We start from the raw sequence: 27,584 nt of genomic DNA, 5'->3' as shown, positions 1-27,584 counted from the left end.
TGGGAAAGATTGTTTCTTTAAGAATGTCTTTGTAGGATACTGGAGATTGACAGGAGACTGAAAGATCAGGCTTGGAGAAAGGAAAGACCCAGGGCTGGAGGCATAGTCAGACTCCTGAACAGAAGCATTCTGACCACACTGCTACCAGACTGGCTGCCCTGCTCACCATCCCTTTATCCCTGCCTCCTGCATTACATCTGGAATGTCCAATGGGCCCAGCCTAAGTCACATGCCCTTCCAGGGCCACAGGGGGACAGGCAAGTGAGAGTCTGGTCATTTGGATGCCTAAATTAAATGGGCCTCCTCCCTTCAAGACCTCACACAGGTGGAATAACCTCCAAATGGTCAGGGAGGCCAGAGGTTTGATGGGCAAGACTCAGGTCCATGATGGTGCCTACCTTCTCCTTAATTCCATGTGGATTCTCTCTCCCTAAATTTGTGACCTCATCTGTATCTCCAATGAACCTCCCCTCTTTTCTTCAATGGCGTGAATTTCTTATGTCTATGCCACCGCTACCCTTCTTTCCACTTTATTACTAGGAGAAATTAACATCATCTGATGTTTCCCTCACTCTGTGCACTCTGATGGCAGTTTACCTTCCACCCTGTGGTGCAGTCAGTCATGCTCCTGGCTCATCTTGCCCACATGCTGTAAGCCCCAGAGCCTCACGCCTCTTGCCCCCTCCCCACCATCCCTGAGTCTGGCACACACGGTTCACCAAATGCCAGCTGAAGTCATCAAGCTTCACGACTTCCCTGTGATTTATGCCCTGGATGTCTTCCAAAACCGTTACACTCGTGCCAGGATCCAGCCCCGATCCATCCTGAGATGCAACCATTCATCCGTAACCTTCGTTTCTGTCTTCTCTACCCAATGCATCCTACGCTGCCTGTTTGTTTTAATGGACTCTGTGATGAAACTTTACCAAACACTTTTGGAAAATCTAAGCCAGTAGTTCTCCACTCTGGCTATACACACGAGTCACCCCAGAGATTCTGCTTGAATTAGTACAGAGTGGGGCATAGACATAGCTGACGTCGCAAAAGCCCTCCAGGTGATTCTAAGATGTGGTCAGAGTGAAGGGCACCCTGTCCTCCCCTCAGGGGGTTCTCCTGCATGGGTAGGCGTGGTAACTCCTTGAAGAAATTTTACTGCTTCTTATCCAAAAGGTTATATACACTTGAGGTTTTTTGTTTTTTTTTTTTAATTCTTTTTCATTTCTAGCCTGTCCATGGACAGTGGACATGAGCGGGCAGGAGACTGCCTGGGCTGGCATCCTCCCAGTGTTGGAACTGACCTCAGGAACCTGATGAGTCTTTGGCAACAGGAGGCCATGCATGGTGACCCCATCCGGGCTGGCCTGCCCACAAACATTCCCTGGGATTCCTGCAGAGCCCTTGGGCTCAGGGCCAGAGAGAACATTGTCCAGGTGTAGTGACTTAGGTCAAGTTAGCCATTTATGGTTAGAATTCCCTGTTCACTTACCACTCTTCTCTATAAAACGCTTATTCAGTCAATTTTCTGAAAGGTGAGAAACGTTGGTCCTCGTGGCCGGATGTGTTATAACAACTCCATTCTAGCTTTCTCCCACCTGAGTCCTGCTGCTTCCTTTCTGCCAGCCATCCTCCCATGTAGGGGGCATTTACTGAGGACATGTGAGATACCTGGCACAGGGCTAGGCACAGGTAAGGCTTCATAGGTACAATAATACACTCCACAGTTTTGCTCCCAGCCTTGCAGAAAATAATCATTTTCTCTCTTTATATGGGGCTATAAACTTGTTACCTGTGCCTGTAGAGGTAGAAGTGAGAATTTACTTGAGCAGATGTGTGTCACAATTCTTTTTTTTTTTTGTCTTTTTGCTATTTCTTGGGCCGCTCCCTCGGCATATGGAGGTTCCCAGGCTAGGGGTCAAATCAGAGCTGGAGCCCCTGGCCTACGCCAGAGCCACAGCAATGCAGGATCCGAACCGCGTCTGCAACCTACACCACAGCTCACGGCAACGCCGGATCGTTAACCCTCTGAGCAAGGGCAGGGACCGAACCCGCAACCTCATGGTTCCTAGTCGGATTCGTTAACCACTGCGCCACAACGGGAACTCCAATTCTATTTTTTTAATAATTTTTTTAGGAGTTCCCGTCGTGGCATAGCAGAAACGAGTCTGACTAAGAACCATGAGGTTGCAAGTTCGATCCCTGGCCTAGCTTAGTGGGTTAAGGATCTGGCATTGCCATGAGCTGTGGTGTAGGTCGCAGATGCGGCTCGGATCCTGTGTTGCTATGGCTGTAGTTTAGGCTGGTGGCTACAGCTCTGATTCAACCCCTAGCATGGGAACTTCCACATGCCGCGGGTGCAGCCTAAAAAGCAAAAATAAATAATAATAATAATTTTTTTAATAAGGCCCCACCTGCAGCCTATGGAAGTTCCTGGGCTAGAGGTTGGATTCAAGCTGCAGCTGCCGGCCTACACCACAGCTAGAATGACACCAGATCCAAGCCGCATTTGCAACCTATGCCACAGCTTGCAGCAATGCAGGATCCTTAACCCACTGAGCGAGGTCAGGAATTGAACCCACATCCTCAGGGACATTATGTCAGGTTCTTAACCCCCTGAACCACCTGGGAACTCCCCTAATAAATTTTATTGACATTGATTTAAAAGGCTGTGTTAGTTTCAGGCATACAGCAAAGTACATCAGTTATATATATATACGTATCGGTTCCTTTGCAGGTTCTTTTCCCGTACAGGTTAGTACACAGTATTGCTTTCAACAGTTCCTTAGGGAAAAAGAAAATGTGCCTTTCTGTTATCCACCCATGTGAGTCATCCCAAAAAGCTCTTTCTCATATATTACCTGGGGTATGAACTACCCTAATTTCTTTTTTAGTAACTACTGATGAAAATCATTAATGTATCTCTCTGTTCTAGGTATTTTATCTCAGCTCCCACTGCAGCTTCGATCCTTGAGTGGTCCCACCACCCCACTGGCCACTCCCTTCTCCTGAAGGATGGAATTTAAAGTCATTTCCAAGGTACTCATTCTGCCTCATCTCATTCCTGTGGCCCTGAGGTGACTCGGAGGAGAACACCCAGCCCTTCACAGTCCCAACTGTCTCAACAGTTCCTTTGTTTCCGTCTACATCCTGGTTCCTCAGACAGGACTTTTCTAATACTGTCCTCATCCCATGAGTTGACCAGCATCTCCAATTTCAATCAACTTTTCTCGCTCCCTTGATAAACACTTTGCATAAGGAAGCAAAGTTGGCTCCACTTCCTGAAAGGCAGAGCTGTATCCATGATGGAGGGCAGCAGAAGGGCAGGCGAGGCTGGGTGGCGGGTGCTGGGCAGCTGGCGTGGCTCAGCTACCAGCCACGAGCCCTGCCGCACCCCCATCTTCCCATGCCCAGCTGGTGAATGGGAAAGTCATGACTGTCAAATCCAGGGATAATGAGAATTTACCCTGAGCAATATCCCATTTTTCACAAACATGTTTTTAGGATACTGCACCTACTTAGTCTGTTCTTATTGTGTTAGTTAGCAAGTCCCAGGGCTCCTAAAACACTTGGTCTTTTTGATGCATAACATTTTTTTCCCCCTTGGGCTACATACAAGTTTATTTTAAATGATTATTTCAACTATTTAATTCTGCCCCTACTAATACCTGCTCTTTATACAATTCCTTTTTCTTTCTTTCTCTTTTTTTTTTTTCTTTTCTTTCTTTTTTCTTTTTCTTTTTTTTCTTTTTCGGGCCGTTATCATGGCACAAGGAAGTTCCCAGGCTAGGAGTTGAATCAGAGCTGCAGCTGCAGGCCTACACCACAGCCACAGTAACACCAGATCCTTAACTCACTGAGTAAGGCTGGGGATCAAACCCAAATCCTCATGGATACTAGTCGGATTCTTAACCCACTGAGCCACAATGGAAACTCCCCAATTTCTTTTTCTATAACTGAATAATATTGCGATTGAAATTTTGAGGGCTTTTCCTGTTCAGTTAAACATGTGAATTCATAGGGGAAAAAAAAATGTTCCCTTCCCTAAAATATGTCCTATCTGTAAGGTGTCCCATAAGGAGTATTTAGGGGAATGAAAATGTAATAAGCCCGTACTATGCACCAGGTATTGTGCTTTATGTAGGTTACCTCAGGGCCATGCACTGCAATGTACTCAAGAGGTTTTTTTTGCTTTTTTTTTTTTTTTTTTTTTTTTTTTTTTAGAAAGCATAACATTACTGGGACTGACACTCGAGAGCCAGGAAAAAGATCCTCTAGGGTAGGGAAATAAAGTGAGAAGGAACTTCAGAGAGAAACTGTGGGCTGGGAGGCCAAATAATTAGAAATAGATCAGAGAAGCTGCAGGAAACCCAGAAAGAAACAGACGAACTGGCCAGCTGCTGGTCCGTGCAAAGGAGTCCAGGGCAGCCGGCGGCCACTGAAGATAATTGTTCTGGCAGGAAGCGCCCTCTAGAAAGAGGGGGAAGTGCTCAGAGGAGCTTTGTGAGGAGGAACGCCAAGGGGCGGATGCTGGAGGTCTGTGCTGAGGCAGGACCCCCCAGGGTACAAAGACTAGCTGGAAGAGGCCTTGCTTCCTCAGGACCCAGGAAAGCGAGAGCGGCTGGCTCAGAAGCCAGGCCATGGCTCAGACATGAAGGTGAGATGAGCAGTTTATTAAAACCCCATGGGGGTGGAAGGGTGTGTGAGGGACCATTTAAGGAGTTGGCACTTGCACCTCCCAGCCTCTTGTGCGGCCCCCTCGCATTCTCCAGGTGCTGTGAGTACAACTGTCTGTGGCCCAACTTACTGCCTAAGTACAGTCCCTGCTGCTGCGGCACCCAGTGGGTCCCAAGGAGGAACACTGAAGGGCAGGAAAGGAGAAAAGCCAGGGTTTGGGGGTGGGGGGCCCCACGTGGTCCCCTTTGTAGGGGGACACTGAGGACAGCCCACCAGGGCACTGCTATCCTGGAGCTGCCCTGGTTGGTCCCATTTCTGTTCCCTCACTTCCCGCACCAGCCCCTGCTCGCTACTGAGAATCCAAAACGCTATCTTTTCTTTCTTTTCCAGGCTTCACAATGGCTTGTTCCAGGAAACAGCCTCTGGTCCTCTCCAAAAACCAACGCTCCACCTCTCACCTGGGGTGTGCATAGTGACATTCCCCCATGCCGCTGCCAGGCATGGTTTAGCCGGGGCCCCCACCCGGCAAAGTGCTTGCCTCCCCTCCGGGACAGGCAGCATTTCAAACAAGCTCCCCCCTCCCCGCTTCATGAGTCTATTATTAGAGATGGGATTTCCACCCACGAAGTCTCCCCCCTGCTCCCCGTGCAGATGTTCTTACTCTCTTGCTGGTGAGGCCTTCCTTGGACACAGGCTGCCGGCCCTCCCACTCGCCCTGCAAAGCAGGGGATGCAGGAGAGAGAGGCGCCCCACCCAGGGGGTCATTTGCCTCCGCCCCCCACTCCAGGTCAGAGTCTCCGGTGTTCGAAAGGACTTCCTCGGGAAAATCCACGAGGAATAACCAGCTCTAGAAGGGGCAGAGCCGGCTGGCCCGGCACGCTGCAGACGGCAGCAGGCAGCTCCCTCCGTCCAAGGACCAGCTGCTCCCGGAGGCCTTTAATCCCGCTAATGCAGCCAAGCTTTTCATTCCACAGCTAGAGAAGAGGCCCCTGGGAGATGAAATGCAAGTCGGCAGCGGGCCCAGAGGTATCAATGAGGGACACTGATTCCTTTCCTGAGAGTAAACTTTGCTCGCTGGGGGTTCTAAGATCTGGGGCCCTGGAGGTGGGTGTCAGCGCTCTCACTACCTGAACTGTTCCCCCTGTCATAAGCCTGCATGCTTGGTAAAGCCAAGAACTCCCACCACCCCATCAAAAACAAACAAACAAACAATCCCCTTGATACCAGTGTTTCCGTGGCTTAAAGAGAAACCTGTGCTGATGTGAAAAATCAAGCCCATGAATAACTCTAAAAAGTAAGTTCAAAGTTTCCGGTCACGGGCTGCCCAAAGCCATGCCCCTCCTGTATCTGCAAGGCTGTGTTGCAAAGCCTCACACCAGAGACAAGGGTTCTGTCTCCTAAATATGAGCAGTGATACTCGGGAGCTAACTGAGGAAGAAAACCTTCCTAGCTGAGTGCATTTCTCAGATGAAGGACAGGAATCTCAGGGCCCACTTTCCCCCCAGGGAACTTAAGGGAAGACAGGAGTTTTGGGGGGTTTCCAGCAAAATGTCTGGAAGTCTTATTCTCCTGGGTTCTAGAGATGCCAAATGAATGTCCTTGACTGTCACATGACCTCCAGCCTGGATAGGGACAGCTGTGGAACACAAGGGATTCCAGAATCCCCTGTGGAGCAGAGCATAGGCTCGGGAAACAAAGATGCTGTCGTCATATCCATCCGGAGCCATCCCCGGGAAGCCTGGGTGGACAAGAAGCCTCCCCTGGGCCTTCACCCTGGCACTGGGCTTCCACCTTGCTGCCCTCTTTTCCACCCCTCAGCCTCCCCCTCCTCTGTGTCTTGCAAGTAGCACTTTCTGCTCGTGGTGGAAGGGGAGGCTATTGGCAAAAATGAAAGTACTGGAGCTGGGGCTTTCAAGTGACCAGATTCTTTGTTTCTGCCCTGATTTTTGGCGCAAAGAGATGCTTCTGTCCCCAGTATTTAGTCAACTGCCTGCACGTGCCTTTTTAGGTGTTGTCACCTGGGTCTGGGGATCCATATGAAGGACCGTTGTTCCTTTCCCAGGGTTTTACCCCCTCTACTTCAGTACTGGGGCCAAGACTACATGGATTCCCAGCTGGGGCTGTAAGGGGGAGGCAGCTATTGCGGCTCAGAACCAACCCAGGACCCTCAGCCCAAGCCTGCTGGGCAGTGCCAGACTCACCCACCTTTTCTGCTATCAGGAAGTCATAGCGAAGGGCCTCTCGGCTACAGATGGCGCCGAGCAGGAAGACAAAGACGATGTACAGAAACCACCTGCAAAAAAACCAAGAGTGAAGCAGAGCTGCCATCTGACCTCACCCAACCCCACCCATGCTGCCCCATGGAGCCTGAGAGTTCCCACCAGGACCTGCCCCAAAGTAAGGAGAAAGGCCCACCATGAAACCTCCCTAGCTCATCTCGGGGGCACCTTCAGGATTCTTCCTCTTCTAGCATATTTTATATATATATATATATATATATATAAACGTATGCCAGATTCGAGCCGCGTCTGCGACCTACACCACAGCTCATGGCAACGCCGGATCCTTAACCCACTGAGCGAGGCCAGGGATCGAACCTGCAACCTCATGGTTCCTAGTTGGATTCGTTAACCACAGAGCCATGACGGGATCTCCAGTCTGCCTCTTTCTTATATTACAGAAGAAAACACACAGAGGTCGTTGGGGGTCAGGAGTGGCCCACTGGCCTCTAGGTGGCGAGGATGCAGGCTGGGGTTGACCAGCAGCCCCGTGCCCCATCAGCCTGCAGCAGAACAAGCTGATGATCTTTCAGGCCTCAGTCCTGCGTTCTCTGGCCCCAGGTGACAGAGAATCAAGCCAAGTGTGAAAGGCCAGCAGTGACCTGGCTCTGCCCTCTGCAGCCCTATGGCCTCATTCCCATCTGGGCAGTGGGAGGATGGGCCAAGGCACCTCCTGGGACCTCCCAGCTGTGACCAAAAATGAGACGGGGCTCTTTCTTTCCTTTCCTTCCAGACAGCCCACTCTCTCTCTGTTGGCCTCATTTTCTTTCCCATGAGATCACCTTATTTAGCACAAAATACATGGGCTCTCGTGTGCCTGGCTGGGAGCAGCAGTGCCATTACAACAAACTAAAAGCAAAGGTGAAACAGATATATTTTCTTAAGCGTCACTGTTAAAATAATACAGGCACTTTAACCCTTGTGATGTCTGGGATCTCATTACCTTTCACACCTACCCAGGGAAGGCAGAGGAGCTACTTCCTGTGGAACGGAGAGAAGACGGAAGACTCTAGGAAGTCAGAAATAGACCCGAGGCACCCAGCCTGCTCCTGGCACAGAGTGAACCAAAACAGGGAAACCTGACAGCCTTGGGGCAGTGCAGGGGAGGCGAGCTGGGGGAAGGAGAGAGCCAGCCTCTCAGCTGCTACTCTGCACTTCCATACATAGTGTCTTCTCCACCATCTACGGGGCCTACGTACTCTCATTATCCACATGTTACAGAGAAGGAAAAAGAGGCTCAGAAAGTTAGGTAAGTTGCCTAGTCATGCAGCCAATCAGTGACGGAGTTGGGATGCAAATCCTAGTCTGTCTGATCGCAAAACTCTTCCTCTTTAGATTCCCTGCGAAGATCCTGTAAACTCAATGGTTACAAAATCCCCAAGTTCAAAAGGGGGGTGGGAAGGGGGAGGGACAGGAGGCTTGAGGGAAATGGAAAGAAAGGACTCTGCCTTAAAGACCCTCCTCCCCCCTGCATTCCCAGGCAAGGGGTATGAAAGGGCCGTCGTCTGAACCCACCAGACGTGAATTTTCCAGCTGGCTGAGTGTTAAAAGGAGGCTTGGAATAGAGAATAGATTGGTCACAGTCGGGGCACTCTTAGAACAAAAGGAGCAATCCCCTCTCTTGCCCGGGGTTTTCTCTCCCTTGCCCCAGCTGACTGCCATGAGATGAACTTACGAGATGCCAACAGCTGCCAGAGAGCCCAGAGGGATGCTGGCAGCGGGCTCCCTGAGGTCGCCCCCCATGTTGAAGCCGGCCATGACTCCTGAAAGACACCCAGATGGGAGAGAGGGTGAGCAGCACGCTCCATGAATCATTTTCCCTCCCCGGGGCCTCTCCGGAAGACATCCCAGGGCAAGCCCTCCCATCTGCCCCTCTGCAAACGGTGCTTCTCAATCTCCCCTGGCAACTGGGGAGGCATCCTTGGGGCGTGAAAGAGACCTTTGTGGGTTGGGTGAAGCAGGGGAGGAAAGCCCAACCAGCTACAAAAGCATCTTACAGGCCAGTGCAAAGTGATGCGGGCCAGAGTGGCGTCCGGTAGGCTGTACCAAGGTCCCAAGGCCACATGCTGAGCTCTGAGCTCTGCCTTCCTGCCGGATGACACCCCAGGAAGGGCTCAGCCTTAGCAAAGCCCCCACCTGCTCAGCAGAGTTCCTTTCCTCTGCTGCCCACAGACTACACTGGGACTCAGGGGTCCTGGAGGCAGTCCCACCCAATATTCAGAGCCAGCGACCATGTGCAAAACTCCTGAGCTGCCAAAGGGCTCTAAACAAATGCTAGAGAACTATCTTGATGCTCCCAACACTGAAGGGCAAGCTCCTCTTCATCATCGACTCACTCCCCATAAACATCGATGGAAAGCAGCCAGGATGGGGAGGGACAGCACAGGGCAGGATGGTGAGGACCCCGCCTCTGTGCAAACACACACACACACACACACACACACACACACACAGGAAACCAACAACCCAACAATGTGTTCTGAACAGCAAATGCAGGTCCAGCCCACACATGCTCACAAGCCTCACAGGCGGTAGGAGCCCCTCAAATGGCCTTGAAGAAAGACTTGGGCTTTAGGGAGAGGAATGGGTCTAACCCCATCACTATGGATTTATGGACACTCTGACCCTGAGAGCTTGCTAAGTGCTTTTCATGCATTTTTTTTTATCTTGTTTAATCCTCACAACAATCAGATCGGAAAAGTAGAATTATTCCCTCATTTCACAGTCCTTTTAAAAACTGAAGTATAGTTGATTTATAATGTGTTAATTTCTGCAGCAAAGTGATTCAGTTATACATGCTTACGATCTCTTACTATTTTATTTTGCTCTTTTTATAGAAAAGGAAACTAGTCTCAAAGAGGTTAATTAAAATAGCCTAAGGTCATGGATTTAGTAAGCGGCCAAGCTAATATTCAACCCTGATCTCCTAAAATCAGACACTGAAAACTACGCTTCTTAAAGTTTCTGCTGTGATGCTTGAGGGAACACACGTCAAGTGGAATGAAGTGAAAGTTTGAGGCCAGAAAGTTAAGGTGGAGCTATTTCAAAGAGTAACCTGAATACTGGACCAAGGCAGAGACCTGCATAAGCTCTGACCCAGCAATTCCACTCCTAGGGTAGTAGCCTAAGTAAACACTCCAGGACATGAGAAAAGATTTATCTAAAACTGTTTATAAATGCTGGTTTATAATAGTGAAAATTATAAACAACCCAATGCTACAAAGAGAGGTTTGGCTAGATAAGTGATAATATATCTTTCAATAAATACCAACTCTCCAATATTGTCAGGGATGTGTGATGGCACAGGTTTTAAAGCTATTGTTGCCTTTTCAGAGGCACAACTGAAAGCAGACATATGGTATGATCCTATTGTTATAAAAGGAAAAACCAGATAAATACACGCACAGAAACAAAAGGAACCAGAACACGTTTCTAAAGGTTAGCAATGTTATTTCTAGGTGGTGGAGAAACAGGTCATTTTTTATTTTACTGCTTATCTCCGCTTTCTCAATTTTCTATAGTGATCATTTTGAAATGAGGGAAAAGTAATGCTTAAAGGTCTTTTTGTTTAAAATGGCACATCAGGCACATTTCCTTTCTTCTCCTTGCCCTCCCTCCCAAGATCCTATTAAAGCGGTAGTAAAGAGGGAAAAAAGATCCATGCCTATAAGCAAAGAGGTCTGGGAGGGGGAGCCTTAAGTAGATGAAAGGTTTTCACAGGTATCTGGCACATAGAAAATGAAGAAAACGATAAAGAGTAAAACGCAGAAGGAAGGGAAGGGAAGGAAGCCTGGGGATGCTTCTTTGGAGGATCCAAATAAACTGCCTGAGGAAAACCAGGGCCACTAGTGTGGATGTTCTCACCCACAAAGAAGCCCCTCTCCAGAACCAGCCACACTCACCAACATGCTGCAGTCAGCTCTCCTGTAGAAGAAGAGCCCCATCCGGGAGACAGACACACACACCACAGCTGGGGATCCATGCCAGCGACCAACGATCACCAAGTGTGTAATGAAAACCAGCAATGAACACATACATACAGGCATGATGAGAACAGAACAACCTGGCCTGAAAGAAACATAAATCAGGACACAAAAGAGAATTTTGAAGAAAATACTAATTAGTAGCTCCAGACACATCCAAGAAGAATATTCTGCACATAAAGCCTGATGTTATGAGAAACAGAAAAAACAATCTAAGAACAAGAAAGAACTTTTGGAAATTAAAAATGTGATCACTAAAATTAAAAATGAAACAAGAACTAAAAGATAAAATTAAACAAATATCCCAGAATTCAGCCCAGAAAGATAAAGGGGTGGAAATTGTGAGTAAAGAATAGGAGAAATCTTGGAGTTACAACATCCAGCTAACAGGAGGTCCAGAAAGAGAACAGAGGAAACAAAAGAAAATAACCACATAAACAATAGAAATACGTAACTCCAAACTGAGGAAGACACAAGTCATTAGGTTGAAATATCCTATAAAGTAAACAGCAACAAAAAAAAGTCCATACGTAAATGCATCATTGTACAATTTCAGGAGAAATGCTAGTTTATTCCAAAGACAAAAACTGAACACTTACGAAAGGAACAAAAATTAGATTGGGTTAGACTTCTCATCAGCAACATTATTTTCTAGTGAAAATAATAGAGCACTGATGTTTAAATTCTAAAGAAAAGCAATTTGAAGTTAAAGTTTTGGCCAGATTATCGATTAAGTGAAAGTAAATCTAAGCAAACAAGGGCTGAGAAAATTTACCTCCCACGTATCTTTTCTGAGGATGATACTAAAGCAAGTACTCCAGCAAAATGAGGATGTAAACCATGAAGGAGAAAAACAAGAGATTCAGGAACTAAATAAAGCCCCAGAATAACAGGTGTAGAGCAGAGAAACCAACAGGGATTAAAGCAGAAAAATGGGGGCCCTGATAGGGATGTTTCTGGATAGGAATTAGATTCAACACAATGGACAGTGTGAATCATTTTAAGGATATGCTGACTGAATATTTTGGCAACAAGGAAAAAAAGTGCACTGAAACTCTGGGAAAAGGGAACAAGAAAGTCAGTGTCTAAAAATTGGCAAACTAAAATATGATACGACTTTAAACAACTAATAAAAAACTTTTTTAAATGAACACATTTGGTCATGATATTAAGAACATTCTCCCCTAAATGACATGAGGACAGCCTTAGAATCACAGCAAAGGAAAGGGAATTCTAGCCCACCACTTAGCTCTTCAGTGAACAATAACTACATCATCATAGTAATACATATATTTAATGTTTTTTAGCCTCTAAGATTAAACTATAGAGAAAGCACAGAGGACTTACGATACCTATAAGCTAGACTACAAATATGATTTTCCCTGACAAAGTAAAAGCAAAGCTATCGCTAACAGCTCATTGGAAATGGAAAGAGGGAAGAGAAGTAGAGGGAAGAGAAAAGGCACTCATACGTGTATTCAAGTAGTGTGGGAAACGAAATAAAAGCCCAGTGTTCTTCACTCAGGACCGGCTTGAACATTACATAAGCTTCAATTAGTTTAATAAGAAAACCTGAAAGGTGAGTTAGCCATTAAATTTGTTAGGTCAATAAGAAAAAGCTAGCAAATATTTCTACACCAGCTACAATAAATTTAAGTTAATGCTATAACTTATTCTGTATCTTGTCATTATAAAGGGGAGTTTCTAAGTATTTGCTAAGAAGGACAAAGAAATTTCCAAAGAATATTGAGCAGTTTGTCTTTGAAGTTTCAAAGACTATTAACTTGTAAGCTTAAAATAAAAAAAAAAAAGTTAAATAGGAGTTCCCTTGTGGCACAGTAGGTTAAGGATCCAGCATTGTCACTGCAGCAGCTCAGGTTGCTGCTAGAGTGTGGGTTCTATCTCTGCCCTGGAAACTTCCACATGCCACAGGCATGGCCAAAAAATTTTTTTGGTCTAGAGAGAGTGGGAGGGGGGGCAAAACTGTGTTTATTCACTTGTACAGTTTTCATGAAATTTTGCCCACTCACCTGCTAATAATCAACTTGTTACAGTTTCCTTGATATTACTCTAAAATGCAAATATAAAAGGCCATTCAGATTCCCTTAAGATAACTAAAGTATTCCTTGTAAAACTATTTTACACATAAAATAAATATGACTCTAATACATTGACCTTAAAACACAAACAGAATATTAATTTCCTGAACCAACAATAAGGAGTGAAGGGATATAGCCTATAACTGATAAAATAACAGAGATTTATGTATACCATTTAAAGTTATGAAGGCAACTAAAAATAAATAAAAAATTTGGATTTTCCCTTGTGGTCAGAGAGGGGGAATTGTTTGCTTCTGGAGATAGCATCTAGACTTGGTTGCAGATTCAATTTAAAGAAAATAATTATCAGGAGTTCCCGTCGTGGCGCAGTGGTTAACGAATCCGACTAGGAACCATGAGGTCGCAGGTTCGGTTCCTGCCCTCGCTCAGTGGGTTAACAATCCGGCGTTGCCGTGAGCTGTGGTGTAGGTTGCAGACGCGGCTCGGATCCCGCGTTGCTGTGGCTCTGGCGTAGGACAGTGGCTACAGCTCCGATTGGACCCCTAGCCTGGGAACCTCCATATGCCGCGGAAGCGGCCCAAGAGATAGCAACAACAACAACAACAACAACAACAAAAAGACAAAAGACAAAAAAAAAAAAAAAAAAAAAGAAAAAGAAAATAATTATCAGGAGGGGAAACAAGGTGGTGAAGGAGAAGGATGTTAACTCACCTCCTCTCACAAAAATACCAAGATGATGAGCATCAATTTAAAAACTTTCAGCAATCAAAAGTCTAGGACCAGATGGCTTCACAGGAAAATTCTATCAAACATTTAGAGAAGAGTTAACACCTACCCTTCTGAAATTATTCCAAAGAGGCAGAGGAAGGAACACTCCCAAACTCATTCTATGGGGCTACTATCATCCTGATACCAAAACCAGACAAAGATACCACAAAAAAAAAAAAAAAAAAAAGGAAAAAGAAAATTACAGGCTAATATCACTGATGAACATAGACACAAAAATCTTCAACAACATACTTAGCAAACCGATTCCAACAATATACTAAAAGGCTGATGGACCATGATCAAGCAGGATTTATCCCAGGGATGCAAGGATTTTTTAATATCCACAGATCAGTAATGTAGAGTGATATAGCACATTAACACACTGAAGAATAAAAACCATATGATCATCTTAATAGATGCAGAAAAAGCTTTTGAAAAAATTCATTATTTTGATTAAAAAAAAAATTCCAGAAAGGAGGCACAGAGGGAACCTACCTCAACATAATAAAGGCCATATATGACAAACCCACAGCTAACATCATTCTCAACAGTGAAAAGCTGAAAGCATTTCCTCTAAGATCAAGAACAAGAGAAGGATGTTCACCCTCACTCTTATTCAGCATAGTTTTGGAAGTCCTAGCCATGGGAGTCAGAGAAGCAAAAGAAATAAATGTAATCCAAACTGGAAAAGAAGAAGTAAAACTGTCACTATTTGCAGATGACATGATACTATACCTAGAAAATCCTAAAGAAGACACCAATAAACTACTACTGGAGCTCGTCAACAAATTCAGTAAAGTTGCAGGATACAAAATTAACACAGAGAAATCTCTTGCCTTTCTATATATTAACAGCAAAAGATTATAGAGAGAAATTAAGGAAACAATTCATTTATCATCACGTTAAAAGAATAAAATACCTAAGGAGGCAAAAGACCTGTACCCTGAAAACTATAAGAGACTGGTGAAAGAAATCAAAGGTGACACAAACAGATGGGAAGATATACTAGGCTCTTGGATTGGAATAATCACTATTGTCAAAATGACTATACTACCCAAGGCAATCAAGAGATTCAATGCAATCCCTATCAAATTACCAATTGGCATTTTTCACAGAACCAGAACAAAATTTTTTAAAATTTCTATGTAAACATAAAAGACCTCAAAATGGCTAAAGCAATATTGAAAAAGAAAAACAGAATTGGAGAGAGATCAGGCCGCCCATCTTCAGAGTATATTACAAAGCTACAGTCATCAAAACAGTATGGGTAGTGGCACACAAAAAACACAGAAATATAGATCCACAGAACAGCATAGAAAGCCCAGAAATAAAGCCACACACCTATGGTCAACTAATCGATGATAAAGGAAGCAAGAACATACAACGGAGAAAAGACAGTCTCTTCAACAAGTGGTGCTGGGAAAAATGAAAAGCTACACATAAAAGAATGAAATTAGAACATTCTCTATCACCATAAAACTCAAAATAAACTCAAAATGGATTAAAGTCCTAAAAAATATAAGACCAGATACCATAAAAACTTTTAGAGGAAAACATAAGCAGAGCAGTCTTTGATATAAATTGCAGCAATAGCTTTTGAGATACACTTTCTAGAGTAATGAAACTAAAAAGCAAAATTAAACAAATTAGACCTAATTAAACTTAAAAGATTTTGCACAGCAAAGGAAACCATACACAAAATGAAGACAACTTACAGGATGGGAGAAAATATTTGCAAGCAAAGTAACTGACCAGGGATTAATCTCCAAAATACACAAACAGTTCATATGGCTCAAAATAAACAATTCAATCAAGAGATGGGCAGAAGATCTAAGTAGCAATTTCTCCAAAGAGGACAAAACAAAACTACAGATAGTCAAAAAGCACATGAAAGAATGCTCAACATCACTAATTATTAGAGGAATGCAAATCAAAATCACAAAGAGGTATCACCTCACACTAGTCAGAATGGCCATCATCAAAATATCTACAAACGATAAATGTGTGGAGAAAGGGGGACCCTCCTACACTGTTGGTGGGAATGTAAATTGGTACAATTATACAACACTGTAAATTAGCTATTGTTTAAAATATTAAACTAAAAAAACCCCAAAAAACAAAAAAACAACCATCACGGAGTTCCCGCCGTGGCACAGTGGTTAACGAATCCGACTAGGAACCATGAGGTTGCGGGTTCAATCCCTGCCCTTGCTCAGTGGGTTAACGATCCAGCATTGCCGTCAGCTGTGGTGTAGGTTGCAGACGCAGCTCAGATCCTGCGTTGCTGTGGCTCTGGTGTAGGCCAGTGGCTACAGCTCCGATTCGACCCCTAGCCTGGGAACCTCCATATGCCGCGGGAGCGGCCCAAAGAAATAGCAAAAAAAAAAAAAAAAAAAAAAAAAAATCACAAAAAACTTCCTATGGGGAACAGGATGGAGGTTCCTTAACAAACTGAAACTAGAGTTTAATTTGAAAAGATACATGCACTTCAATGTTCATTGCAGCACTATTTACAATAACCAAGACATGGAAGCAACCTAAATGCCCATCGAGAGGAATGGATCAACAAAATGTGTTACAGAAGTTCCTGTTGTGGCTCAGTGGTTGATGAGTCTGACTAGGAACCATGAGGTTGTGGGTTCGATCCCTGGCCTTGCTCAATGGGTTAAGGATCTGGCATTGCCATGAGCTGTGGTGTAGGTTGCAGACACGGCTTGGATCCCACATTGCTGTGGCTCTGGCATAGGCCGGTGGCTACAGCTCCAATTCGACCCCTAGCCTGGGAACCTCCATATGCCACAGGAGCAGCCCAAAAAATGGCAAAGAGACAAAAAAAAAAAAAAAAGAATAAAAGAAAATGTGTTACATATATATACAATGGAATGTTACTCAGCCATCAAAAAGAACAAAATAATGCCATTAGCAGTGACATGGATGGACCTAGAGATTATTATACTAAGTAAATTGCTTAATTCACAGAGAAAGATACACATCATATGTTATCACTTATATGTGGAATCTAAAAGAAAAAAAAGATACAAATGAACTTATTTATAAAATAGAAACAGACTCACAGACTTGAAAAACATACTTATAGTTACCAAAGAGGAAAGGCGCAGAGGAGGGATAAACTAGGAGGTTAGGATTAACATATACACACTACTATATATAAAATAACCAACAAGGACATATTGTTTTAGCACAGGGAACTCTACTCAATATTCTTTAATAATCTATTTGGGAAAAGAATCATTATAATCAATATTGATATAACTGCATCACTTTTACATACACCTGAAACAAACACAACGTTATAAATCAACTATACTCCAATGTAAAACAAAAATTAAATTTAAAAAAATTGGGAAGTGGATGGAGGAACATGTAAGTACTAAACTCTCTAAATTTCTTAGCATTGAGTCAATAAATTTAATCTGACTTTGATTAATCAAATTATAAGTACAGGCATATTGCTTGGCAATATAGTTAGCTCCCAAAGCACTAAAAATGATTTAAATTGGTTGCCCTTGTGGAAGGGTCCTTTGAGAGGTGAGGCATGAGATGGGAGACTATTGGTTTATGTTATAAGCACCTCAGCACTATTTTATTTTTATCATTTGCAGGTCTTATTCGGATCAAAAGAGGAATGCCCAGGACCTGACCAGAGCTCCTGCCACTGCGTGCTGCCATCAGGGCTCTGCCTGAGGGCTAGGGCCCCAGTGTTCACTGCCAGAATGATCTGCTGCCAAGACTATCCCTGGCCAGATCTCCAGGTTTACCTGATTCCCAGACCCCACTAACTTTATCCATTACCACTCCCCACCTCCCAAATTCTGACCCTCTGCCAAGGTTCTCACCTGTCACCAGGTTTACTGGAGTCTCACTGGCCTGGCCACATTGTGGCCCACCATCTACAATGGCCTCATTCTGCCCGCAAGGCCTTGCAGTTTCATGTCCGTTCATTCACCTTTGCAAGATTACTTATGGCTATTCAGTCTTTGCCATTTTAGGACCTCCTATAGTCTGTCACAGCATTTTTTTCTCAACATGTGATTCAATGGGTTTTTTTTTAATTTTAAAAATTAAAGTGTAATTGATTTACAATGTTGTGTCAATTTCTGCTGTACAGCAAAGTGACACTGTCATAGTTTTTCTCATATTATCGTGCATCATGGTCTATCCCAAGGGACTGGATATAGTTCCCTGTGCTGTACAGCAGGACCTTCCTGCTTAGCCATTCTAAATATAATAGTTTGCATCTGCTCACCCCAAACTCCCAGTCCACCCACTCCCTCCCCCTCCCCCTTCCCCTTGGCAAACGAGTCCATTCTCCACGTCTTGTGGTATTTTGCACTCCTTCCCTCAGATCATTTACAAAGGTTAAGAAATGAGGACCCATGAGAACTCCACTGCTATATATGCTTCTGTCAAGGAAAGTGATTAATCCTAATGGCTTCCTGCTTCCAAACAGGTTCTGCATTCATAACAAACAAACGCCCTCTTCTTCTCCCCCACAATCCCTTCCACAGCCAATGACCCAGCCTTTGATTAGAGGTCCCACTAGCTGGCCTGGTGTGGGGTGTGCGGGGATTGTGCCAGTGGGAGCAGAAGCAGCACAGACACAGGCCACCTTCAGGAATGGGCCAGGCGCAGACAGCCAGGAAGTGGGCTTTGAGACAAAACAGAGAAGCCAGAAAATAAGTAGTCAGTACTACAGACACAAAACGCCAGAGACAAGGAAAGGGCGGCCACTTGCACCCCAGACAGGATGCCTTGGGGGTGACTCCTGCTCGGGTGGCATGGGTGTTTGGGGCACAGCTGTTAGCTCGGTTTCCACACTGTGGCTGTCGCTCCCAGAATTTTGCCCTTGTGCGACTACGTACTTCTGGAGCTCTCGTTCTGGTGGATTATAAGTATCTTGCTTGCCAGTTAGAGCTACAAAAACTATTTTGATTTCATATTTTTTCACCCATGCTTGTCAAGTATTATAGAGATTCCCAAGTTTGCTTCCTTTCTGCTTCTAGTGCAATTTTAAAATACTATTATTGTTAGAGCTGGATTTATGGTGGGTGTAGTAGGACAGACACCATTTCCCAGGGTATTAGTGTCCAGATATTTACAAATATTGCATTAAAAAAAGAACTTCGGGAGGCGTAGAGTCGGGAAAGCCTTGATTAAACTAGAGAGATTCTTACTGCTGGACTTACCAGTGCATATAACATGCTAATTTTCATCGTCCATCACTAAGAAATGTAGCACAGAGTATTTCCCAAAACTTATTTGACAACTGCACACTCTTTTTAAAAAAAATGAAATACTTTATTATTAGTATCCTATGGAGTGCAGTTTGGAAAACACCAAGCGTCCATTCTGTACTTCCTATGTGATCTTTAACACTCTTCTTGGCAGGCTTCCTAAAATTCGTTCACACGGCTTTTTAGAATCAATGATCCTTAAAGCTGGAAGGTGTCCTAGAGATCATCGAGTCCAACTTTTATTTCACCGATGAGGAAACTGAGGCCCAAATCGAGGAGACTAGTTGCTGGCAAAACCAGCACCTGTCTTCAAGTTTCCTGATCTTAAGTGGTCATTTCTTCTACATCTCTCCATTTCTCCCTATTACCCTCGCTTTTGGGGGGCTTTCTTTTTTAAACCAGAGTCACTGCATGACTGATTTGGGGTCACCTCCCCCACAAGAGTGCCACATATAATCAGCGCTACTTTTAATCAGTTATGATCAGCACTATGCATCGTTCCGCCCACAAGTAATGCCATCACCAGTTCCGAGTCTCTGTCTGTCCTGGTCCAGGGCATTTCCCCTCCTCGTTTGTCTTGAACTGCCGGTTCCAGGAAGCAGCTAATCGCTTTACCCCAAACCACGTCATCACCCTGTATCAGGCTGATGATAAGGTCTGCACCTTGTTACTATGTGACTTAGGCAACAGCTTCCTTTGTACAAGGAAAGCCTCTGACTTGGTCTTCCATCCTCATCCTAAGGCCTTTTAGCCTGTCTTCACTGTGTCAGTGTAACATCTGAGGGTGGCTGGTGTTGGCCATCACTGTACCAGCTTGGGAAAACCTTTATGAGGCTAAACCTCTAGCGCCATCCACACCCGTCCTGGCTATTGATATCATGCTTATGGTTTGGTTGGGTGGCACCAGGTGGACTGGGGGCTTGCGCTTGGCACAGGGACTCACAAGTCTGGTCTGACAATGGATGCAGATGGCCAGGAGAGGGACTGACCTCTGAAACTTTTCTAAAATCAGCTTGATTACAATAACGGGTATTGATGTATCTGACCTCTTACCAACCCCTACAAAACAAACAGTGGTACCTGTTTTTTCTAACCACCGCCTTCGTCGAGCACAGCGCCAGCAGACTGTCTTCACTGCTGCCTGTCATCACAGTCATACTTCCCACCCTATTTTCTTTTTTGAAACTAAAAATGAAAATTTGTAAGGGGGGAAAAAACCTTATCATTTTTTCTAGGCTTTTCTGGTGTCTGTTAGTTGTTTATTAAAGGACTACTTACTCTTTCTTAAAGAACTTCCAAGCTTCCTCCTGGGAGCTTCTTGATCCAAATCTGTGACCTCAGAAGCCCTCGATTTTCTCTTTCCATTTGTTTCTCTGCTGCCTGGTTTCTTTCATCTTTCAAAAAGTTCATAAATGTATTATTTCTCTTTTCCATTAAGGCAGAACGCCCAGGCACTGAAGTGACGGAGCCTTACCTGCTGCCTTTTGTTGCTCTTTGGAGGCAGTGTGGCTCTGAGCCTCAGCCTCCTCATCTGCAGATGGGGATAAGATTACTGACCTCGCAGGAGATTTATAAGGCATCTAGCAGGGCACCTGGCACCTAGTAGGTGCTAAAGAAATGCCTACTCAGGGAAGAGGGCTCCTTTTCTCGCTCAGAATCCCCTTGGGTTCCTAAGGACTCTGGCTGCCTCTCCTTACCTTCCACCTGATTTCTAAAACACCACTCCTCCTCCACACCTGGCTGATTGGTTTGTTTATTCAGCTGATCCTATAGGAATCTTTCATCCCCTCTTGCACTCTATTCTTGGAGGCCAAACTTGTCCCCCACCCTCTCGATGCTCAGGAGACGCTGCTGAGACAATGTCAAAAAATGGGACATTCGGACGCTGAGACTCCAACAAGGTTTGCTGGCTTCTGTGTCCTCTCTTCCAGCATCCTCTCAAAAGCACATGGAGCAATGGGGTTCATCATTTTCTGTCTGCATGACCTTGGGAAATCACCTGTCTGTATTCTTGTTTCCTCATCTGTAAAATGGATTAGTCATAGAACCCATGGGAGGATCCAGGCTCTGTGGGGCCTGAAACTTTTTAAAAAAATACAGAGTTATGAATAGGGCCTTAGATGGAGATCATGCAAGCGAGGGACCCTAAAGCCCAGACTTCATTAGCTTCATGGTAAACCTGCATCTGACAGAAGCAGTGGGGCCAAGTTGAGGTTTGAATGAAAGACTACTGTAACGTGCTCAGCACGGTGCTCGATGTCATCCGCTATTGTAGTGATAAAGATTATTACAGATGTTCTAATAATTTTGATAAAATTATAAACTAATGCTATAAGTGAAACTGCAAAACACACAAGCATAATAATGATAAAGCTTCCTTCCTTTCTCCTGTTCCTATTCACATGTCTGTCACAATGCAGTGGGGTGCGTGGGGTTTTAGAATAATGTACTTCATTGTGGCTTTTTGTTCCTTAAACCAGGACCCCGTTCTGGCCCAGCAGGTCCTTGTTCTCTCATTCACGAGACACATAACTTAGGAGGAGACCTAGGACATACCTTGGGAGGAGATGAATGCAGAAGGGAGCCTGGAGGCAGGGCCAGGGCTGATGCTCAGAGCTGAGCATCCCAGAGACTCTGTGTGTGTGTGTGTGTGTGTGTGTGTGTGTGTGTGTGTGTGTGTGTGTGTGTGTGTGTGTGTGTTAGGGTGGAGGGGGGTGAGGGGTGGAATCAGGCACAGGGAGGTCAAAGGGTGTCACAGAAATAGCAGGGCTCTGGACCACAAAGGTAACTGTGGATATTCTGGTAAAGGCTGCTGGTTTCCCCGCTACATTTTTATGCTGGGTGTGGTCAACCACAAGAGGCCCTCATCCCTTCCAGTAAGAGTTTGAGATTTGAGGACGAGGGTTACATGACTTCACACAATGGTATTATTCCTAGTGAATTTCCATTTCCTAGTTCCTCCATGTATTTACCGTGGATCCGTGGAGTGGCTGCATGTGTGTGTGTGTAAACCCTATAGGGAGAGACGTTTGTTTTTCAGGGAAGTTTGCTGGTATACCTCGGGGAAAGAAAGCACTTTCAGAGAGAAAGCAAACGCAGAGTCTTCCAAGGCCCCAGCCCCACCCTGCAGCCCCCACCACAGGGCGTGGTGCAGCGCAGTGAGAAGGACAGACTGAGACCTTGCTTCAGAAACCCAGAGGAGCCACGGAAAGCCCCGGCTTCAGCTGCTCTTCCCAGGAGGTCTCCTGCCCCTGGGATAAAAATCTCCAAAGTAACCTAAATAAAATGTCATTGGCCAGAGATGAGGATGCGGGGCAGGGGACTGAAGTGTCCGTTCTTCTAAAATCCTCTCCCCTGCCTACAATCTGGAGGTTCTCTTATTCCAGAAAAGGATGGCGTTGGAGGGAGCCCCAGCCATGACTCACTCAGAGCTAATCCTTGGCAAATCCATCACCATGGAAACTGCCAATCATCCATGCTTTTCATAGCTTAATGGAACATCTGCCAGGGGAAAGCCAAGCGATACAAATTGCTGACCTGCCTACCCTGTTTACACTGGGACCCCCTGAAAAACAGAGGGAGCCAGGGAAGGCAAGTCTCCACAGCAGGATGGTGGCCCAACTCCAGTCACTAATTAGCTGGGTGACCTTCCACGATCTTTCATAAGTTCTTTTGCCTTCCTCCTTTCCCCGGTGGTCAAATAAAGGGTCAGATCAGTGATTCTCAACCTGGTTGTGCCTGGAGGGGGTGGGGAGTGGGGTGAGGTAAAAGAGGCTTGTGTAGACAGCTTATTCAATAGTATCATTTCATATTTGGAATATTACAAAATGATTTTTTTATAATTTAAGCCACAAAAAAATAAAGCTTGATGAGTATTCTCAGGCAGCAATCATTCCCAAAGGAAGGACAAAGACACCTCTCTCTGGTCCAGGGAGGCACATGAGAATTTCCAGGGTCGTGCGGTTTTCAGTATGATTACCAAAAATGAAGATGGAGTAAAAGACAAAACATTGACAGTTGCTGGACCAGCTGATCTGGAATGTTATTCCAGCTCAAGCACTAGGCTTCCAAGCTCAGGCCACTGTGAACTCCTTACTGGAAGAGGACATGAGGGAGGGGGGGCTCCCCACCCCCTCCCCCTTCCAAACCGGGCTTCTCTTAAGGGACAATGTGCTAGCAGCGTGGAGGAGGCCTGGCAGGGTCCCATGGCTGAGGTAACCTCCCCAGGGGTGCTGGCCGCCTCGGAGGCCCACAGCCCTGCCTCAGGGGTCACTGCTAACCTGGCACCCGTGCCCAGCGGTGCTTGACTCACGGCCAGGCCTGAGGAAACACACACTTGGGTGGGAAGCTTCTTGGAGGGTTGGTGGGGAGGCTGGAAGTAGATGGTGATGAGGATGGGGGTGGGGGATGGGGAATGGGAGGGGCTGGAGAATACTCTCAGATGTTAACTTCTAAGATTTTTCCTCTATTTTATTTTCCCCTTTCCTTTTCTGTCCACTCAAGAGGAACTTGACCTTTATTCTACTGCCTTAGAGGAAATGCGTGGTGAAGCAGCAGCAGAATATGCCTGAGCACGGTTTGGGGTTCCGTTTCTCAGAAGCCCGGGCCCTTAGGAAATTGTACAGGGTTGAGGAAGCAGGAAAGAAGCTGCAGAATGACAGGGGAAAGCCTTGGGGGATGAAACCAGCATACTATATAGTTTGCAGAGCCCAGAACAAATAAAAATGTAAGACATCTGTTCAAAAATTATTACGAATTTGAGCCACAGTAAAGCATTAAACCAAGTATGGGGCCCTTCTGAGCTTGGGACCCAGCGTGAATGCCTACATCCATGCCTGTCCGCAAAGCTAGCCCTGGACAGCAATGTCCCCTTATTGGAACAGCGGATTGCCCCTGGAGCTGGGGAAGGAGAAAGGCCCACAGGATCTGAAACAACGGGGACCTGAGACCTATACCCTGGCAGCGCTGGTGGGAATCCGGCAAGATGCCAGAAAAGAGGGTCTGAGAAGTACACAGATTCTAAGCATAGGGTTCCCAGGCTCAGCAGATTTCCAGTCTCCCAAAGTAGCTCAGAAGCAGTTGAGAGCACAAACCTGAAGGGCTCAGCAGACGGGGCAAGGGGAGGGCCTGGCGCTGAGCACAGATGATGAAAGGCCAGAGCCCCTCAACACGCCTTGGCCCTCAGTAAGACTCTAGGACGCTGGGGCGGAATGGCAGGGTGAGGCGGAGACGCGATGAATGATGGACGTGCTTTCAGTCATCCTGGCAGAGGGCAGGCTCAGAGTCACTCTCTCTTTCCACTTCACTGAGATGAATGAAGCGCACTGTTTCTGGCGCACCTGGACTCGTAGAACAAGCTTCTATCTGCCACTACCGAGGCCCAGCTCCAGCCTCATTCCTGTGATTCCTGTGACCAAGCCTCCAAGGGGGGTCAGGTCTGAGCCGCTGCGGTTATCCAACCGAGAGATGAAGCTTGGACCAGAGTGGTCAGGTGGTAGAGATGGAGGGAAGCAGGAGGTAAAGGGGGCAAAGTTAGGAGAACAGGGCTTGGCGAGCACTGGTCAGGGAGAGGAGGGTCTCAGGAGTAAGTCTCCAGGAGCTGCAGGAACAACAGGGAGGGCTGCAGGGGCCATCTCCTGAGATCAGGAGTAGAGGAGGAGAACCAGTTGTGGGGGGAGGTGGGATGGGTTGGGTTCTAGGCATGCTGGGTCTGAGGTACCAACAGAGGATCTCACGTAGGCAACTGAACACATGATGTGAAGCTTAGAGAAGTCAGGGCTCGAGGCGTAAATGTGGGGAGTCGCCAGCTTTGGGGGTGGTCCCTGAACAATGGGCATGGCTGAGATCCCAAGGAAAAGAATAGAGAAAGAGGAGAGTTGGGGTCTGGGCCCAGACCGAAGAACCCCGACATTTAATGGGCAGGCAGAAGAGGATGCAGCTCCAAAGGCACGTGGGAGAGGTGGGGGAGCCAGGAGGGTGCTGCCTCCTCGAAGGCTCAGCAGGGAAGGAGAACGTGGAACACGGCTGGGAGGTCAGACACCCTGAGACCTTGTAACTGCTGCTGAGCTGAGAAACATGGAAGCCACGGACAACTTTGCAAAGAACCATTTCATTGGACAGATGGGCTTGGAATTCAAAATGGAGAGAGTGGGGCAGGAGGCAGGAGAACAGAGTGGGAGCACAAAGACCCGCAAGGGAATGAGGAGAGGCAAGAAAGGGCCCGTGGCTAGAGGGAGCAGTGGGATGCAGGAAAGCTGGTAAAGGCGCTTTCGTTTTATTTTTCATTGTAACAGCTTTACTGAGGTCGAACTAACATACCATACCCTACCTGTGTTTTTCTGAGTCTGTGCCCCGGGGACAAGCCCCGTCCCTAGCAAAGGGTTATTTCCTACGGAGACTTTGGTGTTAGTTTACCACCTTCCAGGCAGGGGCTGGAGCACAAGATTAAGAATTCTATAGGGACCTCCTCTGTGGAAGACTCCTCTCTGGCCACCGAAAGCGAGCAAGTCGGGGAGGAGAGTCAGCCATTGCCCCCCACATCCTGGTCTCACCCACAGCCAGTGTGGTAAGAAGACAATAGCATTTCTCCACCCCCCTGGGGGGAGACACAAGGGTGGCAAAAGGGAAAGTGGAGTTTCTAGACCAAGTCCATACTCATGCCAGGAAGGAAAGGGCAGCCTGTCCTGCTGGGAATCCCTCCTGTTCAGCCCTAAGAGACGTATGTCCCCTCTACTAATTTGGCCAAGAGGTGTCAATATACAATTACGAGGGATAAGTTAGACTAAGTCATGCTGGGGGCCTTTGGGAATTACCATCAAGTAAACTCTCTGGTGAAATAGTGGATTTTGAACAGACTTGGTTGCCAAGGGGGAGGGAGTGGGATGGATGGGGAGTTTGGGGTTGGTAGATGCAAGCTAGAACATTTAAAAGGGATAAGCTATGAGGCCCTACTGTATTGCAGCACAGTGAACTATATTCAGTCTTTTGGGATAGACCATGATAGAAAATAGCATGAGAAAAAGAATTGTGTGTTTGTGTATGACTTGGTCACTGTGCTGTACAGCAAAAATTGACAAAACACTGTAAATCGACTATACGTTAATAAAAAAAATTTAATGGATTTTGGAGTTCGCACTGTGGCACAATGGGTTAAGAATCTGACTGCAGTTGCACAGGTCACTGGAGAGGCATGGGTTTGATCGCCAGCCTGGTGCAGTGGGTTAAAGAATCCAGCACTGCTGCAGTTGCAGCATAGGTTACAACTGTGGCTTGGATTCAACCTCTCGCCCAGGAACTTCCATATGCTGCAGGTACAGCCATTAAAAATACAGACATATTTTTTAGTTAAAGCTAAGGCATCTGTCACGTCAGATATATATATCCTAAATGCACATGTGGGTCAATTATGGTACTGAGCTTTGGGAACCAAGCCTTTACACCCTTAATGTGAGAGTGAAAAAGAATTCCCACACCAATACCTGTAGCTGCTGGAAAGAACACACCGAAGACAGTGAAAAAGGACTCTCCGGGGCTGTAATCTGGCAGAGTGTTGTTCTGTAGCAGTTCTGGTGAATATCCAATGAAACCGTGCTCTGAAACAGTACAGAGGAAAGCAAAATGAACCAAGTGATAAAGACAGAGCACAGGCTTCCCGAGATTACAGTCCTAGCTTATGTAACCTTAAATATTAAAAGGTAGGTGTGAGTGTGTATATGTGTGTGAGAAAGTGATAAAGAGAGAGAACACAGAAGATGACAGAACCATCTTTCTTCCCATTTGCAGGGCCTGACTTTTGTGTATCTCTAGCTACGGATACAAGTAAATAAAATGACATGAAGGAGAACAGCAGTTACTGCTGGGAAGGGGAGCTTCTTTGGTTTCTTACCTTTTTTTTTTTTTTTTTTTTTTCCTCATAGATGTCAGTATAGCTGAAATCTTTCAATGAGCATGTATGGATGTGTCTGCTTTTTTGGGTTTTTGTTTTTTTGTTTGTTTGCTTTTTAGGGCCACACGTGAGGCATATGGAAGTTCCCAGGCTAGGGGTCTAATCAGAGCTGCAGCTGCCAGCCTACGCCACAACCACAGGCATGCAGGATCCAAGCCACATCTATGACCTACACCACAGCTCATGGCATGCCGGATCCTTAACCTACTGAGCAAGGCCAGGGATCGAACCTCGCATCCTCATGGATATGGCTTCGTTTTCACTGAGCCACGATGGGAACTCCTGGATGTGTCAATGAAGTTACCTCCCTGCTTAAAAACCTTCCCACAGATCCCAATTAGCTACAGAATAAAGTTCAAACTTCTTAAGATGAGCATGGAAGCCCTGCACAGCCTGGCAACAACCCACCACTTCCTATTCACCCTTTGCCTTTTCCTCTCTCCAACAGTCACACAGATGAGCCCACTCAAGGACCCCATCCCTGGGTCCCCTGCTTCCAGACCCTTCCTCCACATCTCTAAGCATCAATTTGGTGCTCACTTTTCAAGCCCATCCCAAATTCGGCTTCCTGTGGGCTTTGTAAAAACTCCCCACCAGAATCCATTCCTCCTCCTACATGCCCT

The 27,584-nt window shown here is 46.0% G+C and overlaps 1 protein-coding gene across 14 annotated transcripts in view; it reads right to left on the bottom strand.

Moving 5' to 3' along the window:
• Positions 1 to 27,584, bottom strand: part of SLC12A8 (solute carrier family 12 member 8) — a 143,097-nt gene that overhangs the window by 31,181 nt on the left and 84,332 nt on the right. For 7 of the 14 annotated variants that reach the window (XM_021070217.2, XM_084990914.1, XM_084990908.1 and 4 more), the window contains 3 exons: positions 26,495 to 26,608; positions 8,626 to 8,713; positions 6,877 to 6,964 (listed from right to left, as the gene is read on the bottom strand). In XM_021070217.2, coding sequence (XP_020925876.1) covers positions 6,877 to 6,964; positions 8,626 to 8,713; positions 26,495 to 26,608 — 290 coding nt within the window. Of the gene's footprint in view, positions 1 to 5,332; positions 5,637 to 6,876; positions 6,965 to 8,625; positions 8,714 to 26,494; positions 26,609 to 27,584 lie in introns of those variants that run through there. The other 7 variants (XM_084990910.1, XM_084990917.1, XM_084990911.1 and 4 more) reach the window with 3 other exon arrangements.

The sequence above is a fragment of the Sus scrofa genome, chromosome 13 (genome assembly GCF_054392235.1).
Source record: "Sus scrofa isolate SSC_HxYL_T2T_F1_AM1 chromosome 13, Sscrofa_HxYL_maternal_Yorkshire_Landrace_v2.0, whole genome shotgun sequence".
Lineage (NCBI taxonomy): Eukaryota > Metazoa > Chordata > Mammalia > Artiodactyla > Suidae > Sus > Sus scrofa.
This window is presented reverse-complemented; position numbering and strand designations above follow the sequence as displayed.